Below are 18,372 nucleotides of genomic sequence, written 5' to 3'. Positions count from 1 at the left end.
TTTTGAGACCTTCTTAAAATAACTCTATATCCCTGACTTTCAGCAGTCCATGTACAGTGGTATTTATTTCTTTTGGAGACCCTTACACTGGATTCGTGGACACTTGGTTCATCATTATTGACTTGTCAGCTCTGCCATCAGTGGGGGTGCATGTAAGGAAGCATGAATCAGACTTGTATCTGAGGTAGCTTTCAGCATAGTAGGGGAGAGATGTACACAGTGATAACTATAATACAAGGTGAAAAAAAAATGTGAGAGAGGAACAGATTGAGTGCTGTGGGATTCATGGGGTTGATATTTACCTTTGGCCAAGAGCTGAGACTCAACCTATATCCTGAAGATTTAGGTTGGAGGGAGGCAAGGAGCAGATCTACTGGCAGGAGAAAGGCACAGAGATAGCAGGAGTTTACAAGGCTATTCCATTTTCCTAGACTGTAGCATGCATATATGGTAGTAGCCGCAGAAAAGGAAGCAAAGGTAGTTTAGAGGAGAACTCCGAACACCTCTATAATAAACTTTAAAAATTTTCAACAGGATAGTGCCCATGACTAGAGATGTACACTAGGGATATTAAGCAGACATTAGAAGGGGTGAATGGGGTGTCAGTCACTGGCTTTGCAGTAATTTGGAAGAAGAGTTGCTATAATGAGGTATATAGTGGCCCTAGAGCTGCTGTTGAAATAGGACCTGTAGGTCTTAACAATACCCGTGTTCTATCAGATCTGAAAAGGCCTTAATTTTAAGACACACCTTGATTTTATGTACCAGTGATGGGGGACCAAAAACAAACAAACAAACAAACAAAAAACACTGCCAGTTAATTTTCAGACACCACCAATTATAAGATACATCTTGATTTTAGGGATTACAATAATTAATGTACGTCACAAAATCTGTGAAATAGCATCCTTGCATAGGTACAGGGAAGAGATGGGACATGCAAGAAAGACAGGAAAGAGCTGAGAAAACAAAGGAGGGAGGATGAGATCAGAGATACAAGTGGAGAAGTAGACCTTGGAGGGGAGAGTGTATCTTCCTCCACCTGGAGATGAAAAAGTGAACAATGACTCAGAAGTTGAGAGGCTGAGAAGCTAAAAACATCACACAAACTACATCAAATAACCTCCCTCTTGGTAGAAGAGGAGGCAAGGTCATCTGTAAAAAGAATGACTGGTGGGTTTGAGCACTTGGGACCTAAGAGTGAAAAGGTTTCAGGTAAGTGGGACATGAAAAATGGAGTATTAAAAACAGAAAAAAGTTCCCATCCGAAATGAGGGCCTGGTTAAGGCTGAAAACCACAGGCTTAGAAAGAAACCAATTGGCCCTATTTTATGACTTTGTCCAGGAACACTGGGAGAGAAGGATGGAAGAGAACATGTGGAAGGTGCTTTCTGCAGGGTAGGAGACTGGCCGGACAGGCAATGTGGAAGGACAGAGAAGCTAAATAAGTTTCTCCTGAGGAATGTTGTTGATTTGGCTTGCCTTGAAGTTTGGGCTAAAAAATGAAAGGTGAGGCCGGAAAAATAGATAAACAGATGTTTTATAAGTTGGAGGGGGAGCGTTTTAAAAGGATTCGAGATTATAAAGAAGGTAAAGGAAAAATTATTCTGAAGAGGAGGAGTAGTAAGGAGAAAGTTGAGTGGGGGGATTTCAGAATTAAGATCATGGAGGTAGAAGTTAGAAGGTTGAGTCTTGAAGATGTGTAATCTTTCTAAAACACAGATGGGTGTACACCTATCTCGAAGGGGCTTGAAAACCTCTGTTTCACCATGATGTCTTTACTACTGGCAAGAACCGGCAAGCTCTTCACAAGCCGGCTCCATCCTGCTTTTCCAAGCTAGTATCTCATTTCTTCCTGTGAACACCATATTCCAACCACTCTTCTCTGTGGTCAGAAGCCTCAAGGCTTCTATCTACTGTTGGCTTTTGCACATGCTGTTCCCTTGTATGAAATGCTGTTCCTCCTCTTCTTTGCCTTGCAAACTCCTGCCTATCTTTAAGAACTAACTCAAGAGGGCACTTCCTTGGGCGCCTGGGTGGCTCAGTGGGTTAAGCCGCTGCCTTCAGCTCAGGTCATGATCTCAGGGATCTGGGATCGAGTCCCGCATCGGGCTCTCTGCTCAGCGGGGAGCCTGCTTCCCTCTCTCTCTCTGCCTGCCTCTCTGCCTACTTGTGATCTCTGTCTGTCAAATAAATAAATAAAATCTTAAAAAAAAAAAAAAAGAGGGTACTTCCTCTGTCACATCCTTCTGGGACCCTGCAAACAACACTGAGCACACTTTCATCTGTGCTCCAACAGTGCTCTCTTCAGACATCTTAACGAATTTTACCACGAGCATGTTGATTTGTATGTGTCTCTCCAGTATATTGTAAACTCCTTAAAGTCAGAAACTATCGAATCCTCTTTACCCACAGTGCAAATGTATAATGTTAGGTACTTAATATCTGCTTTTGTTGTCTTTGTGGAACTTTAAATAAATGTGGTAATCCGGTCCTTCTCCAGTATTAACGTGCATTCAAATCACCTGGAAATCTTGTAAAATTCAGATTCTGATTCAGTCTTGAGGTGGGATCTGTGGTTCTACCTTTCTAACAAGCCTCCAGTTGATGCCGGTGTTGCAGGCTCGTGAAACTAATTGAGAACGTCTTTGCCCAAGTGAACAGCACAGGTGGAGTAAAGGGCAGTAGGAATGTGGAAGCGGAGCAGTTGTGAGGATAGTCCGTTGGGAAAATGCTCAGTATGAACACTAGAGCCCTAAAGATGACAGAAAATCATGTAGGAAGAGATGCTTAAAGCGTGGAGTCAAGCAGGAGGCCACTGTGGAGGATGGTAGTTGACAGGCCTGGTATGATCTGGTTCTAGGACTTAACAGTTCAAGGCTTCCCAGGGACGGTAGCTGCTCTGTCAAAGGATGTGCTCATGGAGATGGGGGAGGGATTGTAGGCAGTGGGGGCTGGGGTGGTGGCGTCAGGAGTCGGGGTTTGGGGTTTCACGGGAAGGTGATATCATAGGTCTGATAATGCTAAGGAGCAATTCTGTAAACCTAATTTCTTGTAAGTACTATTATTGCATAGAATATGTGCTTTTTTTAACATGTGGAAAAAAGCAAAAATATTTACATCTCCTCCCACTAATCCCCTTCCCCAACATTGACATAATTGATTTTTACAGCCTGTTGTGTACTCTTCCAGCTTTTATCCATGCAAATTTATGTGCACATAGGAATTTTTCAAATTCCATAATGGCTATTTTCCATGCACATTATTCTGCAGACTGTTTTTCTGCCTTAGGAATGCTGTAAACATCCTTCCAGGTCAATGGATAGAGCTCTAACTTCTTTTTTTCCTAGTCATTTTTAAATAGCCGTGTATAAATATAGATGTCCCGTAGTTTGTTCTACCATTCTCCCATTGATGCACAATTTGGTCATTTAGAATTTTTGCCACTACAAAATATGACAGACACAAAAAAGTCCTGTTGTTACCAGTGTCTCAGTAATAGAACTCCATGATTTCAACCACCCATATGTGTATCACAAGCAACTTTTGTATCAAGGACATCTTTCAGTGAAGCAAAGCAGTAACTAGGACTGCACTAATATAGTAGCCACTGGTCACATTTAGCGATTTAAATTTAAATTTGCTAAAATTAAATCAAAAATTCACTTCCTCAGTCACATCAGCGTCATTTCAGCTGTTCAGCAGCCGCCTGTGAGCAGTGGCTCCCCTCTCGGAGAGTAAAGGCCAGACCATTTCATCCTCACAGAGAATTCCACTGGACACCCTGGACCAGACGCTAATGTTACATCATAAAGAAGAAGAGATTTTTCAATGGGCTAGTGTTTTAATGAGAGCACATTCTTTAAAATACAAACTTTGTGTCTTAATTGGTTGCCCCTGCAGTTACTTCAATGAGAATCAATATCCAGATGAAGCTAAGAGAGAAGAAATTGCCAACGCTTGCAACGCCGTCATACAGAAGCCAGGTAAGGTGGCAGGCTGCCGCTTTCCTCCGTGGCGGTCATCTCCGCTTCAGAGCGTCATCTTTAACGGGAAATCTTCTTTTACTCATCCCAGCTGGGTGCCATTAGCTCCGTCCTCACTACCTTCCTGTCCAGTCACTGCCATGTCTTGCTCAAGCAGCACTTCTTAGGGATGCAATTACAGTACTCCAGATCAAACATTCATAGGGAAGGTTCCCAGGGAGTATCCCTGCTTAAAGATATGAGACCTTGAAATTATATTTTTTAAGACCGTATAGATTTCTTCCTCCAAAAATATAGCATAACTATGTCAATTCCAAAATAATTTTCAAGTTTGGAATATTTAAGCAAGGCTTGTAAATGAAAAGATTTAGATTTTTTTTAAAGAGAATTTTATTTATTTATTTATTTATTATTTTCAGCATAACAGTATTCATTGTTTTTGCACCACACCCAGTGCGCCATGCAATCCGTGCCCTCTCTAATACCCACCACCTGGTACCCCAACCTCCCACCCCCCGCCATTTAAAACCCCTCAGATTGTTTTTCAGAGTCCATAGTCTCTCATGGTTCACCTCCCCTTCCATTAGATTTTTTTAAACAAGTTTTATAATTCTGTACTCTTGTTTAAAGAAAGAATTCTTATTAGAGTTGGCTTCTTTCTCCTTCCCACATTGGGATGACTTCTGCACACACCTGGGAAAACCTTAGGCTAGTTCCATTCCGAAGTCCTAACGTTCTTAATGCAAGTCAGCCAAGCCACTAAAACACACATATGACTTTTCTTCCATGTGTTAAAATATTATTCCACACTTCACGGTTTTTATTACCAGAAATCATTCTCAGTTAAGATAATCAATTGATCTTCATTTGGACAGTTAATTTGATTGGCTTAAAGCATCTGTATACAAAAAGTATCAATGTTTTATCATAATTAAACTGTGGTTTATTCCCCCTTACCCAGAAGCCAGACTTCTAGCAATCTAGACCCTCCAGACACACCTCCAATGGCACCTATACCCCTACCTCTTACTTTACAGCAGCCAAAGTCCCACGCTTGAGGCTGTGCAGGAACTCAGAAGCTTCCTGGAAAACAGTTCGCCCTGTATCATCAACACTTCAACCTGTTTTCTGGCTTCTCCACCCACTGTGGATTAAAAGCTAAAACCGAAAAAGGCCAGTGGAGGAAGGAAAGGAGCAGATGGGCCCTTGTTGGCCAGCATGGTGCTAATCTGTAAGAAGTCACATTTGACAGCAAGGAAGATAATGAATCTAAAATGCAATCTGAATTGGGCTATGCATTCTAGCATAGTTATAATAATGGATGTTGGAGTGACCTTTAGTCCTCAAGAAAACATGGGTGACAGTTGTTTCCGGCTATCTACAGACAGTCTGTAAAACAGCCAGAAACAATTTATATACGGCCTTAAGGATGTTAAGTAACAACAGGAAACAGTTTATATAGGGCCTTAAAGTTGTAAGTAAACCTGAGCTACCTGAAAACTTGATGAAGCCTAACATACTCATCTATAATGATGCTAATTAAATGAAGCCTCCACAGCCTATCCTATGACCTTTGAACCCTGGCAGCCTGACTTTGTGGAATTCATTAATTTTGTACATAGTACTGGAATTCTTTAGTGTTATGTGGCTTTCTGAAATATTTTATGTTCCTGCTATTTTTGTATTTCTTTAGTTTTTATTCATTCAATAATAGTTTAAGTGTATACACAATACTGAACAACAGCAACAACAAGAAAGCCTACATCTGTATTGGCAGTAAATGCAATCAAAAGAACTTTTCAAAAAGAAAAGTATTATTTCTTAAACTGGTCTCAGCTGCAGACTATCTGAATTTTATTGCATGTATTCACAGGCAAAAAACTGTCTGATCTGGAACGAGTTACCTCCCTGAAAGTATATAATTGGTTTGCTAACAGACGGAAGGAGATCAAGAGGAGAGCCAATATTGGTAATGTATCAGAGAGGCTGCTTTCCCTTTTGAAGCAGTCATGGACATTGTATTTGCTTTGAGAGCACCTTCAGTTAGAACTGCAGGTCTTAATGATGCTAACTTTTAAGCCTAACAAGAATTGTCCTTATGTTTTTCTTTGTGTTTTGAAGAACTAATATTAATTAGCACTGTCTGTATTATACTAATAATATCATTGTTCTTAATAGTCTAGAATCTAGAATTAGACATGGCCCCTGACTGCATGACTCCTGTGCCACATATTAAAGCTACTGGCTAAGGTATTGAGCCAGGAATGAGACCCTGAGCTTCTTTGTTGTTACTGGGCCGTGACTTAGATATTAAGAAACATGTGCTTAATAAAATTGGAATGAAAGAGTCTTAAGAGGGAACAGAGCAAAACACAGATTTTTTTTTAAAAGATTTTACTTATTTGAGAGAGAGAGAGTGAGAGAGAGAAAGCACCAGAGAAGAGAAGGTCAGAGGGAGGAGCAGGCTCCCTGCGGATCAGGGAGCCCAATGTGTGGGACTCGATCCCAGAACTCCAGGATCATGACCTGATCCGAAGGCAGATGTTTAACCAGTCGAGCCACCCAGGTGCCCCAAAACAAGGATTTTTAAAAAGAGCATTTAAGAAATACGAATTGATGAGATCAGTGTGGGGAATTGGTTTTGAGCTTCTAAAATTGTATTTCATTTCTAAATTTAATTTCCTCTCCATCAATACAATTCTCAAACACTTTACAGAACTCTGAGACAAGAAGGCTGTTGAATTAGTTGGTAAGTATTTAGGAAGCACCTAACAGTCAAACCACTGACATGTGGCTCTCATAGCAGCGGGGGCTCCAGAATGACAGACGTGTTCCTCCCCTGGCCTGGATGCAGTTGAATTCTGTCCATCTGCAATTTAAAAGAAAACATACAGGAATCTAGGTTCTTGTTTAATGACATCCTTATTTCCTCAGCACAAAGATTAATTCGGTGTTCAAGCTGTTCCAATAATGTAACAGATAATTTAGGGATCTATTTGCTTTTTTCGAAGAAGCAGCAATCCTGGAGAGTCATGGGATAGATGTACAGAGTCCAGGAGGCCATTCCAACAGTGATGATGTTGACGGGAATGACTACTCAGAGCAGGTGAGCAGCAGAGAGCAGAGTTTCTTGGTTACAGAGCGGGTGGGACAGTATGACAAGTCAATTCTGTGGGTGCGTTTTGTACGGGGTGGGGAAGAGGAGACAATCCAGTGTCCCTCCACTCTGCTCATGTGTATAGTTAGATTTTCATGTAATTTGAAAGGAATGTGGTAAGATTCAGTTGTCCTGTTAAATTTGTGAGAAACTGTTATTCACCCACATGGATTTATTGTCATACAACAGGATACTTGGCAAGTACGCAATGGGGAGGAGGAGGAGGGAAGAAGTTCAGAGGGAGGCAGAGAAGCAGAGAAGGTAGAAGAAGAGAGGAGGATCTGATCCAAACAAGCAAGTTACACCATCCACCACACACACACTCAATGTTTGAGAAATACTAGGGGCTACTGGGTAGCTGTAATCCATGCCTAAACATGTCCCGACGCAGCACACAGTGGAAGGTCCCACCCACCACGGCCCCATTGCAGCAAGAACCCTCATGCCCAGATGAGTGGTTCTTCCAGAGTCTCTGGCACATTGACACACACATCCTGTCATAAATGCATGTCTTCTCACCTCACCCTGATTTAGTCTTCATTGCTTGGGGGGGAAAATATATTTAATTGTAGCCACTGGATGGAATAATTCAGTCACCAAGAATGTGGGAATTTCCCCCCACATATCTCTTGACAGATTTCATTAAAATTGCCATAGGATTTAAAATTCATTTCTGTTTGGAATATGAAAAGGATGTATGATCTCTTCTGGATCCCAGCAGGGAAACTCTTGTTCTTTCCTATGGTATATAAACATCTCTTCCTGGCCCCTCAGTCAGCTCTTAAAAGTAGTCTGCCATGTTCTTCCCTCTGCCAGCCATTTTACAGCCTCTCCTTACCAGCTTGAGCACCGACGCTGCAGGAGTGCATGCAACCCCCTTTTAAACTGTGAAAATGGGAGTGAAACAACGATGCCCATAATTCCCAGGAGTTATCTTTTCTCTTTTTTAGGACTCTAAATCATAGCTCCACATTTTACTCAAGAAAATGTTCTGTCTTTCTAATCAGGAACATTCCTGTTATATTTTCAATCTACCCATGTAATGTAGGTGGATTATTTCCACCGTTTTTTTCCACATGGCCTAAGGGCAGCATATCCCATGATTTTTTTTTTTTTTCCCCAAAAGGGGCTTACCCTTCCCAAAGCTCTTTGATGCAGAGTTCCCCTGAAGATGTGACAGGTGAGAAATTTACCCATTATTTGTAACACCATCTTCAGGGCCTGACAAACATCCTGCAGTGCCAGTTTCCTTCACAGCTTTTTGTGTAACACATTTAGCTGTGCGCCGAAGGAGAACTTCACACTCCCTTGCCACTTGCCCGGCATAGCAGCCTTGTAGCAGGAGAGCACCACACACTGTCTCCCGTAGCCATATCCGGCTAGTACACTTTTATCCTGCTGCAATTGAGAGGTTTTTGGTTTTTCGTTCTTTTATAAAATGCGTTTTTACCCATTAGATGTTGGTGTCTGTAGTTTAGTCTAGTTTTCTCAGTTCAGTAGAGAAGTACAATGAGGTCTGAATCCGTTTGTAAGAGTACCAGTCCAGAATTGAGTCGCTCACTAGTTTGGGCTTCAATGACTAGTGGTATGTCTGTTGCAAACTAGACTGTTCAGGTTTGATTAGCCTCACCAGCAGTCTTTCTGATAGAAGGAATCAAGTTCTCAGCAAGGAAGAAAATATTTTGGTGCTTTTTATTTGTTGAATCCTAAAAATGGCAATTGAAGGCCTGACCTATTTCCATTCAGTGTCTACTTAAATACATTTCACCTCTACTGTGTCATGAGCCCCTCCCCCACTGTTTCCTCCCACGAATGTTCTGCCTCCCCTTGCCCACAGCATGCCTTTCTGTGAGTTGGAGCATTTTGCCAATCCACTAGTAACATTTCTTTCTTATTTCTGCACGTCTAGGATGACAGCACTAGCCATAGTGACCACCAAGACCCCATCTCATTAGCTGTGGAAATGGCAGCAGTCAACCACACTATCTTGGCATTGGCCCGACAAGGAGCCAACGAAATCAAGACAGAGGCCCTGGATGACGACTGATCAGGGAGGGTTGAACAGGAGAAGTTAACTTAGTTTAGACGTAGCACCTTAGCAGACTTTCCTCGGTCCTTAACATGTGTTCTTACAGTATAACTTGCAGTTTCTTGTATGTCAGTTAGCCGTTAGGGTCTTGTTCTGTGAAGATGGCATGGTGCCCTCAGCCTTTGCATATACTCTCTCAGTATTAATTCCCAGTAAATTATAACCAACCAACCAACCAAACTTCCCTCTCCCAGCCCCTGAGGCTAGAAAACCTTGCTGCTCTGTCTTAGCATTCCAAGAAAGTGCTTCCAGGTATTTAGATAGCCCTCGGTTCTCCACTATTAGGCTACGTGTAAGACCTTGGGTACCTTTAGATTCCTGTAACACTAGTCTGTACCCTTTTCCTTCCCCAAGACTGATAGGATGCAAGCTGAGGTTGTGTGGCCCAGGATTGACAGACACCATTTGGGGAGTATCCGCAGAGTAAAAGGAACACTAGCATTCCCACTCAGCGTGGGAATCACTGATTTCCAGCTGCAATAAGCCGTGCCTCATAATAGTCACACTGTGGCTAGATTATACTTCTTTGGGTGCTGTGCTAAGAATGTCCATGGAAAAACTTGATCTCAAATTTTGGTTGATGTTAACATGCCTGACACAGACATCCTTTCCTCTCACAAGCTGTGTGACTTAGTAGATAAAATACTGCCTTCTGCCTTTGGGACCATGATTCAGACAAACAAAAAGATAAAAAACAAAAGTCATTAAAAAAAAAAAAAAAAACCCAGCTTGAGAGCATTGGAAAAAAACACGAGCTGAATGTCTAATGGATGTTAAGTCCAGTTCTCAGAACCACTGTACGTTGCGTGGCACAGGTGTGTGCCTGCGTGGAAGAGTGCTGGAGGCCGTCATGGACGCTGCTCTGCCTCCTGTCTGTGTCCCCTTTCCCTGCTACCAAAAAAAGTCTTTCAAGGATGGAGCTAAGGTCACAAATGAGTGAATGAACTTCCAGTCTTTGTATCCATTAACCGAAGCCCCCTCAATACGAGAGGTTGATAGAGGATTTTAGAGCGGGATTATGCTGGCTGACTATCACAAATGCAAATACTTTCCTAAATAGGAGCAGAAAAAAGCAGGGGACAGTTGCCACTTACGCGGTGGGTCGTCTTCAATACAACGTGATGTGACTGCTTTGGTGTTCTCTTTACTCTGTCCTTGTAGAGGTGTGAAAAGCTATATTGCTACAGGCAATTTATTTAATAATTGGAAGCCATATTGATAATGGATGTGGTAATATTTGTAAAGTTTAATCTACTTTAAGCGGCAGTAACTAATGGAATTTTTTTCCTTGATCACATATGTAGCACTTTTGTTACTTTTTAAAGATATTTATATTTGATAAATCTTTTTTTCATTTTGAGAACTCAAAATACCAAACAGTGAACTTGCGTTATAAAGTCACCCTGTGATCACCTTGTCATCTAGTAGCAAAATGATGAACTATTCATGCATCAAAGAAAATTACATCTGCTGGCCTTGTATGAAAATGATCTCTTGGCATCCCGATTAAATGACACACTGTCACTGTGGGGAAGAGGAGACCGCCTTCGATGTAGCGGCTGAGGGTGCGTCTGAAGGAGGCATGCCTGCTGTATATTTTCTGCCTCATTCCATCTCCTTTCTGCGCACGGTAAAGCCTTGTTTAAAGGGGGATGTGGGGCTGGCTGTTAACCAGGACTTCTGTCTTGTCGTCCATTACCTGAGAACGATTTCTAAGGTGGAAGAAAGGTCCCATTTCCTTACCTCCTCACCTCTCCTCCCCTATCGGCCTAAAACCATTGAGAGAGAGACTGACTGACCTTTGTTTTTCCCTTCCTCATTAGTGAAATAGTAAATATCCACAAGTTTTTAGCTGGTCTGTCTCCATTTAAGGCACGTGCCGACAAGGTCTTCTCCGTATCCGTTCATTCTGCTTGGGCCAGTGTGCGGAGGCCTTTGAGAGGGCATGAAGATGCTGCCTTATATGGGTCTGTGACTTTTAGGAGCTTTGGGCAGGGACCGGGCCTGCTCTTGGTTGTGGATTTCGGGCAGAAAATGTATATGCTTCTTCCAAGAACTGAAGTAAAATGGGGTAGTCTTTTCTGTTTTACCGTATTACTTGAACCAACAAATTGAAGAGTAGCATTTGTTATTCTCAGGAATGATCCCCCTGCTCATTTTCTTTCTTGGTGTGTTTGACATTTTATTTCAATTAGGAGATTATGTTATCTTTCTTTCCTTTTATATTACGTAGAAGAAATATAACATATTGTATCTTTCCATTTCGGTGGAATTTTGTCTGCTTATTCTCGGTTGACTCAGAAAGAGAAGAAGAGAGAAGACTATACTGTCTGACAAGCCACATCCATGATTTATTGTAAGGAGATTATTATAATTGATAGCTTCTTTATGATGGGATTGCTGGTATCATTTGTTCTTGCTGGTCTTTTTAAAGAAACAGACTCAAACTGTTAAGACAGCTGCAGTTTCTAAAGAAATACAGTGATTGCCAGAGAAGAGCTAAAAGGTTTCATTGTTTTAAGGCCTTAAGAAAGAAAAAAAAGCTTCAGTGAATAAAGGAGAGTCAGTATCTATGAAAGCAGTACTGAGCCCTATCTGGCGACCTGGAAAAAGTGGAAGAACGTGTCTACCAATGCAGGATAGCCTTATCCTGGGTTCAGTAGGAACAGGAGGAAGGAAGCTTTCATCCAGAATTCGTCTTTCAATTGAAGAAGATGGCTGGCCTGCTCTGAAGACCCGCTGCCTTACATATAAGTTTTGCTTTTTCACCAAGAGTGAAAATGTAGGTCTTTGGGGCCTAGATTTAAATCTACCATGGTTGATTTGTTTTTGCTTTGGGGTCTGTTTTGTTTTGTTTTGTTTTTTGACACCAGGTTGAATTCTGTCTTGTCCAGGCTACCTTAGTTCTTAAATGGCATTTAGAGTTGCCACTGTCTGATTTGTAATATCTTTGGCTAGTGAATTTATTTTCTTAAGCTTTTTCAGGTTTGGTGATATTTAAATAGAAACCCTAAACTGCGCTCTTACTGAAGGGGAAAGAGCCAGGCTCTTAAAAAAAATCGCGTCCTGTGCTTTTTGGTTGTTGTGTCCCTCTTCTCTTACTCCATACTGTACTTCCCTCGGGCCCCAGAGGACTGTTTCAGGACTGCTCTTTCCTCATGAGGAAGACCGAAGGGGTGAGGAGGATGGGGAACCTTGTCGGCAGTTCCTGTAACTTGTCTGTTACTATTTTTAAAAGACAGTTTTGTTGAATTACTGTAGTCACATGGGTAAGCTTCCTACTCCTCTTACAACACAGCCTTACAAAGGGACCTTCGAAAGATGGACCATCCTAGTGAGACTCCTGCCTTGCTGTTGATGACCCTAACGCAAGGTGAAGGCCAGGGAGGGCAGTACAGTACACTTTTAGCTGATACCTGCTGGTGCCGTCAGTACCAAATAGACATTTTGGTTTATTTCAGGTTTATTTCAGCAAAGCTTGTAATTAATTGTTGAGTACGCCTTAGGGCAGTTTTCTTCACAGTCTCAATCCTTTAAAGTGGTTGATAGTTATCTAGGGAATCTGTCCACTTATCTAGGGCATCTCTCCAGTTCCCGTACCCTGTCCTTGGGTGGGACAGCCCCAGCCCCCATTCTCCTGTTATTCCTTCACAGGAAGAAAGTTCCTGAATAGGAAGACCCCTTTAAGGTACCTTTCACTCTGGCTTAGTAGAGGTGACCCCCTAAAGAGATGTGAGTGAGGAAGCAGCTCATCACCATTAGAAGTGTGCAAATCCAGTATCCCAGTTCCTGGTAGATTAGGATGGCAGGCAGTCTGGTGACCAGCAGTACCACTGTTGGGGCCAGATATCCACCATATATTTTTTACCTCAAAGGGGACAACTCATGAAGAGCTCATTCATACACTTGTTTCAGTTCTCCCTGTTTGGCCTTTGTCTTCACAAACTTTGCTCCTGGATTCCAAACAGAGGCACCAGGTGTAAATAGACTCATTTCTTCAGGAATCTCCAGTGACTTTGTCTCCTCCTGTGAACAGTTCCTCCTCCATCTGCCTCTTGGTTTCCAATACTAAGGCCTCATCTTGAGCTAACATCTGTGCTCGGATTTCATGCTCCACAGTAGGCAGAGTAGGTGGGTGTGGTCCTCTCTTCACACAAACACTCCGTCCTGTCTTGCAGGCCATCCTTTTGACCAGCTACATATTCTACTGACCAGCTGCATTATCTCTGCCCATAACAGTGGAAATAATCCCTTCTTCATATACAGTCCTCCCACCCCTGTCCTAAAAATGTGAACTTCAAGTCCTTACTCTCTTGGTCTTAAGAAGGGTTTGGGTAGAAGCAGTCTTCCCATTTAAGTTGTGGCTCTGCCTTTTAAAATTGCTTTTTTGTCTTTTCTTGTTCAGAGAACAACTGGAGTATTTTCTCCCCAATGAGTCTCAACAGATTCTTAGGCAATAATTTTTCTTGTTATTGATGATCTTGTGCTAAGTAGCACTCTACACTGAATAGTCCTGACCTTTCACGTTGTGCTTTGGTTTTCTGTGTTAATCTCCGTCCGTGATTTAAATCTTAGGTCAGAGTGGTGATAGGTTTTGTCATTTTGTTGTTGTGATTATTAGTAATGTTTTACTACTGTATTCATTGGGGCTGCATTGAGACCAGCCAAATCCATTTATAGCTTTACTGAGCCGGATTTGTTTGTCAGGATTTCCCAAGCGGAAGTTGGGCGCACTGACCAGCTCTGCTGGTGGCGTCTGTGTGGGGGGATAGGGACGAAGTGCGGGGATGCACTGGGGCAGGGGTGGGAATTACACATTGAAAACATTCCTTTTTGTGTGCTCTCTAAATAGCAAGGATGTTTACTCAGGATTCAGGGATCAGTTGTCAGCCATATTGCATTTGGCTAACTGAGCTGCATGCCCTGGAAACCCTCTTCCTGTTTCTTAATTTCCGGATTGTCTACTTTACATTACTTCATTTCACCCAAGTTTTCCAGTTTGAAGATATTGCACCATAATGAGAACATGAGGTTTTCCCAGGGAGGCAACTATGAGTGGCCGGGTCATCCTATGAAGATTTCCCTGACCGTAGCCTATTGTCAGAGGCCCTTTCTTTTCCAGCACCACCGTCTCCTTCATTATATGCTCTTTTCAAAAGATGACTGTCACTTAAGAGGAAAGATTTCTTTACCACTCTCAGGAGAACTACCCTACTGGGGTGGTGGGAAAGGCTTTTTAACTGCATCGGACCTACAGATCCCTTTCTGATTACAAAAACTCCTCTCACAAACCTGGTTATGTTCAGAAAAGCTGTTCTTAATTCTCTTTACTTATAAGCTAAAAATGATAAGCTCCTGCTTTTGCCGTCTTAGAGGACCCATCAGTGGTTGACTCACTCTGAAGTGCAACTTTGTTCCTACTGATGGATGTTCAAAAGCTGGAAGTTCATAAACTGTGAGGTGTCTACATCAGTTTCATTATTCTTTTTCGGCAGAGATGAGAAGCGGCAGCAAAGAGAAAGCTAACGATCTGAGAAGTCCGGTTTCCTATAACATTAGTTTTCCTTTGTAATTAAGAGGGAAGTAGATATGGTGGAGAAGAGAAGGAAACTCTGGCCACACCAAAAGATCTTATATCCTGTTCTTACCGTCACCGAGGACCTAGAGGATATAGTAGACGCCATGTGTAACAAATGTGCAGATCACTGGACTTTTTTCTTTATACCATGCTTCACGTGACACCTGGGGCCAAGCAGTGAGTAGAACTAAATCGATTGCATTCACGTGAAGTCCGACTCGCATTGTACACCACTGACCACTAACCGCCACATTCCACGCCCGTTAGCTCCTTAGCCAGCGCAGCACCCTAACAGCAAACAAGGAAGCATCTGCAGGAGGCTTTGCCTTGCTTTCCTGACGTCCTTTTTACTTGGCAAGTTTGGGGATTGAGTTGGACAGCAGTACTGTGCCCTCCTGTGGGTGTCTGAGCCCCACGGTGTGGTGGCATGGGGCAGCTGTTGAGTGTGACTGGTCGCTAAGGCTGGCCTGAAGAGGGCGTATGCTCATAGCTTGGTTCCCGGTTCGGACATCTCCGGGTGCCACTCCCCTAACTCCATTTGCATTTTCTCTTTTAATGAACATGGCTCTGTACATCCATAATTAACTCTCAAATTCACATTGGTGTGCTGTGATCAAATGAAGGTTTGCCTGAATCCTTTCAAATTGTAACCATGGTAATTGAGGGGGGTGGCACAGAATGAATATATAAAAATATAATGACAATTGTTCTGAATGACTGAGTGTCCTCCTGACATGTAATTAGCTGTTTTAGCAAGATGTAGATTGGCATGGTCATAATTAAAAGGATTTCTGTCCTTTATGTGATTGGAAATGGCAGATCTCCCATTCCCTGTTCCCTTTTAGCACTAATGCTCCCAAGAACATTTGGAACAGCAACTCAGTAAACTAAAATAATGACATGGTGTTCGTGTCCTCTCCTTAGTGAAAGAGAAGGATTTGGAGTTATTTCAGCTTCAAAATGGAAGCCTTTGCTGTTGCTCCCCATTTGACTTCTACATGATTTGAAACCTCTTTGTCTCACGTCCAGTTTCAAACTGCTTCACCTTTGGCAGAAACTCCAGTCAGAATCCCAAACTGAGTCGGCCCCTGACAAGGCCTCCGCGACTCTGTCTGACTTGCTAGCCCACTAGCGTGCAGTGCAGCCTAACTTGCGGATATTCACTGCTTAGCAGGCTCCCTAGGGTTTTAATTCTTTCCCTGGTTACTTGGTGTTTCCTTTGTCACCATCAGAAAGTATCAGATGGAAATTTACACATTTTCCTCATTAGATCCTAGGATGTTCAGCCAGCATGACACAAACACATGTGAACACACATGGGCTGTAAACGGTTCTGTGGCGTAATCGGAGTACTGATTGGCAGCGTCCTGAGGTTACTGGGCATACATGTGTTCCCCCACACAGCTCTCACACGGCAGCCACCAACTTCCTTGTACTGGCAGCATTTTCTTAGCCAGGGTTTTCTCCATTATTCTGCCAAGACGGTGGGATTGTCTCCCTAGCCCTTCCAAGTCCGTGTTCTTTTTCTCTCCCTTCTACTTCTCTTCCTTTCTCTTCATACACCTCGTCCCACCCACTGAGCATTGGGTGGCCTGGACACCTTCCACAGTCTCCTGCCCCAGATGTCTGCTCTTTTCCCCGCTGTGACCTCCCACTGGACCGGAGCTGCTTTGTCTTTATCTAGCCTTTCCCTAGAATGTGCTTTTGGCTCTTTTTCCATCACTTGCAGAAGTCTTCATTCAGTTATATCAAGAGTCAGTCTATGCAAAACCAGCACCCAGCATTGTACCAAGTGGCCCCTCCAGGTGCTTCATTCCCATGTGGCTCCTGGCTGTGCTCACGAGCCTGGCCCACTGAACCCTCCAGCATTGGTTAGTAGCCACTGAGAAAATGTGGCTCTTGCTTTTGTTCATATTTTGCTGCTTAGCCTCATACAAACCTTTTCCCTGGTCCACAGCTCAGAAGGGATCCCAACCAAACGCTAAAGTTTAGTTTGACGAAAATGCTGAGGTAGGCTGCTTCTCTATAACTGTTCTCTCCCCCTGTCCACATCTATCTGTCTGTCTATCTCTCTCTCTCTCTCTCTCTCTCTCACACACACACACACACACACACACAATTTGGGAAAAGACTGCCTTGGGGTCTTTTATTCGTGTTCCCCTCAAAAATACCTCCAAATATATAGTAGTTGGGCTAAATCAGGAAAAAATGCCATTAAAAGTTCTTACTCAGTGCTTCTCTTCCTAGATGATCTTAAAGGGACTTTCAGCCCCACCCAACATGCCTGCCTTCAAGACACATTTGCTGTCTTTGAGACTTTTCTGTGGCATCCTGTCAGTCTTCTGACAGTTGGAATGATCGTGGATTTATGACCCCAAAGAGCAGAGTATCTCATCCCTTATTTTCCCAGCTGCTGAAAGATAACTATCTCCATTACAATTGAGAATCTGTCTTAAGATTTGCAATTCTGAGAACCGACTAGATGAGTATAATTCTGTGATTTGTGAGACCTGCATTAAAACAGCCAGCAGAACATTCTGATTACCTGCTTACATTCAAAGAAAATAGAATTATCACTGCAGTTAAAACCTCCTAACACAATCTACTATTTGAGGGATCAAAGTATTAGATGTGCTGCTTAAGGAATGGCGCTACTAAGAAAGAACCGGAGTTGGCAAGACATCTCCCTCTCCAGGTGTTTCCAGAGGCCACTTCAGTGATTCAAAACACCCTCCACCATAAATGCCAGTACCACCAGCAGCCCCCACTAAAAAGAAAAACAAAACCAAAAAAGAAAGCCAACTCACCAAAATCCGTGAAAACGGAGGTAGGACTTACCCTTGAAATACGTATTTTGAGGAAGAAAACACCCGGAGTTGCTCTTACAAGAAAACAGAGCATGTACCGTGTGCCCAGCACTGTGCTGAGTGGTCTGTCTCGTTTATTCTTGAAGATTCACAGACCCCACACTGAGCAGTACCACCTTAATGGAGAAGAGTGAAATCTCCAGTTGCTTCTTTCATCTTCGTAGGATGTTCATTGGAGAATGGACCAGAGTGTCTGCCTGGCATTGCCCTGAGTGAAATCACTGCATTTAATCTGTTTTGTTTCCTCAACGACCACACTGGATAATTCTCACCAGCCCCCTCTCCCAATGCTATCATCTCTCCCTGCCCTTCATTCCCTCTGACCCTGAACTAATGCTACCGTGATGGTCTAGACACGAGAGCACCCCTTTCTCTTGGCCTTTCTCCTTGTTTAGTGATGGTGATGGAAATACAGTGACCTCAGGGAGGCTCTGCAGCTATAATGTGAAACCTCTTGTTTCAGGCATCCTGTCTCCAGAAGGCAAATGTGAGGTCCTGCCTTTTTGTGGAGAAGAAACAGTACAACTATCTCATCTGTGTCTTGTGGAGAAGTCGAATTTACTAGCACTCCTTGGGTGTAGTTCCAGTTAGTTGAGGCAGAGGATATTAAAATCTCACACACTTCCTGTTTTCTCTCTGTTTAGCTCTTCGAGCAACTTCATAATGCCTGTTACCTCTAGGCATCCTGCTTCTGC

At 42.8% G+C, this 18,372-nt stretch overlaps 1 protein-coding gene across 9 annotated transcripts in view; it reads left to right on the top strand.

The window, feature by feature from the left end:
* Positions 1-17,578, top strand: part of HMBOX1 (homeobox containing 1) — a 189,804-nt gene extending 172,226 nt beyond the window's left edge. Inside the window, exons 7-11 of one of the 9 annotated variants that reach the window (XM_032332289.1) lie at positions 3,904-3,986; positions 5,860-5,955; positions 7,004-7,092; positions 7,333-7,404; positions 9,053-17,578. In XM_032332289.1, the coding sequence (XP_032188180.1) occupies positions 3,904-3,986; positions 5,860-5,955; positions 7,004-7,092; positions 7,333-7,404; positions 9,053-9,190 (478 nt within the window). In that variant the 3' untranslated portion in view covers positions 9,191-17,578. Of the gene's footprint in view, positions 1-3,903; positions 3,987-5,859; positions 5,956-6,997; positions 7,093-7,332; positions 7,438-9,052 lie in introns of all 9 variants that reach the window. The other 8 variants (XM_032332288.1, XM_032332287.1, XM_032332296.1 and 5 more) reach the window with 8 other exon arrangements.
* Positions 17,579-18,372: the final 794 nt, after the last annotated feature.

This window comes from Mustela erminea, chromosome 2 (genome assembly GCF_009829155.1).
Source record: "Mustela erminea isolate mMusErm1 chromosome 2, mMusErm1.Pri, whole genome shotgun sequence".
NCBI lineage: Eukaryota > Metazoa > Chordata > Mammalia > Carnivora > Mustelidae > Mustela > Mustela erminea.
This window is presented reverse-complemented; position numbering and strand designations above follow the sequence as displayed.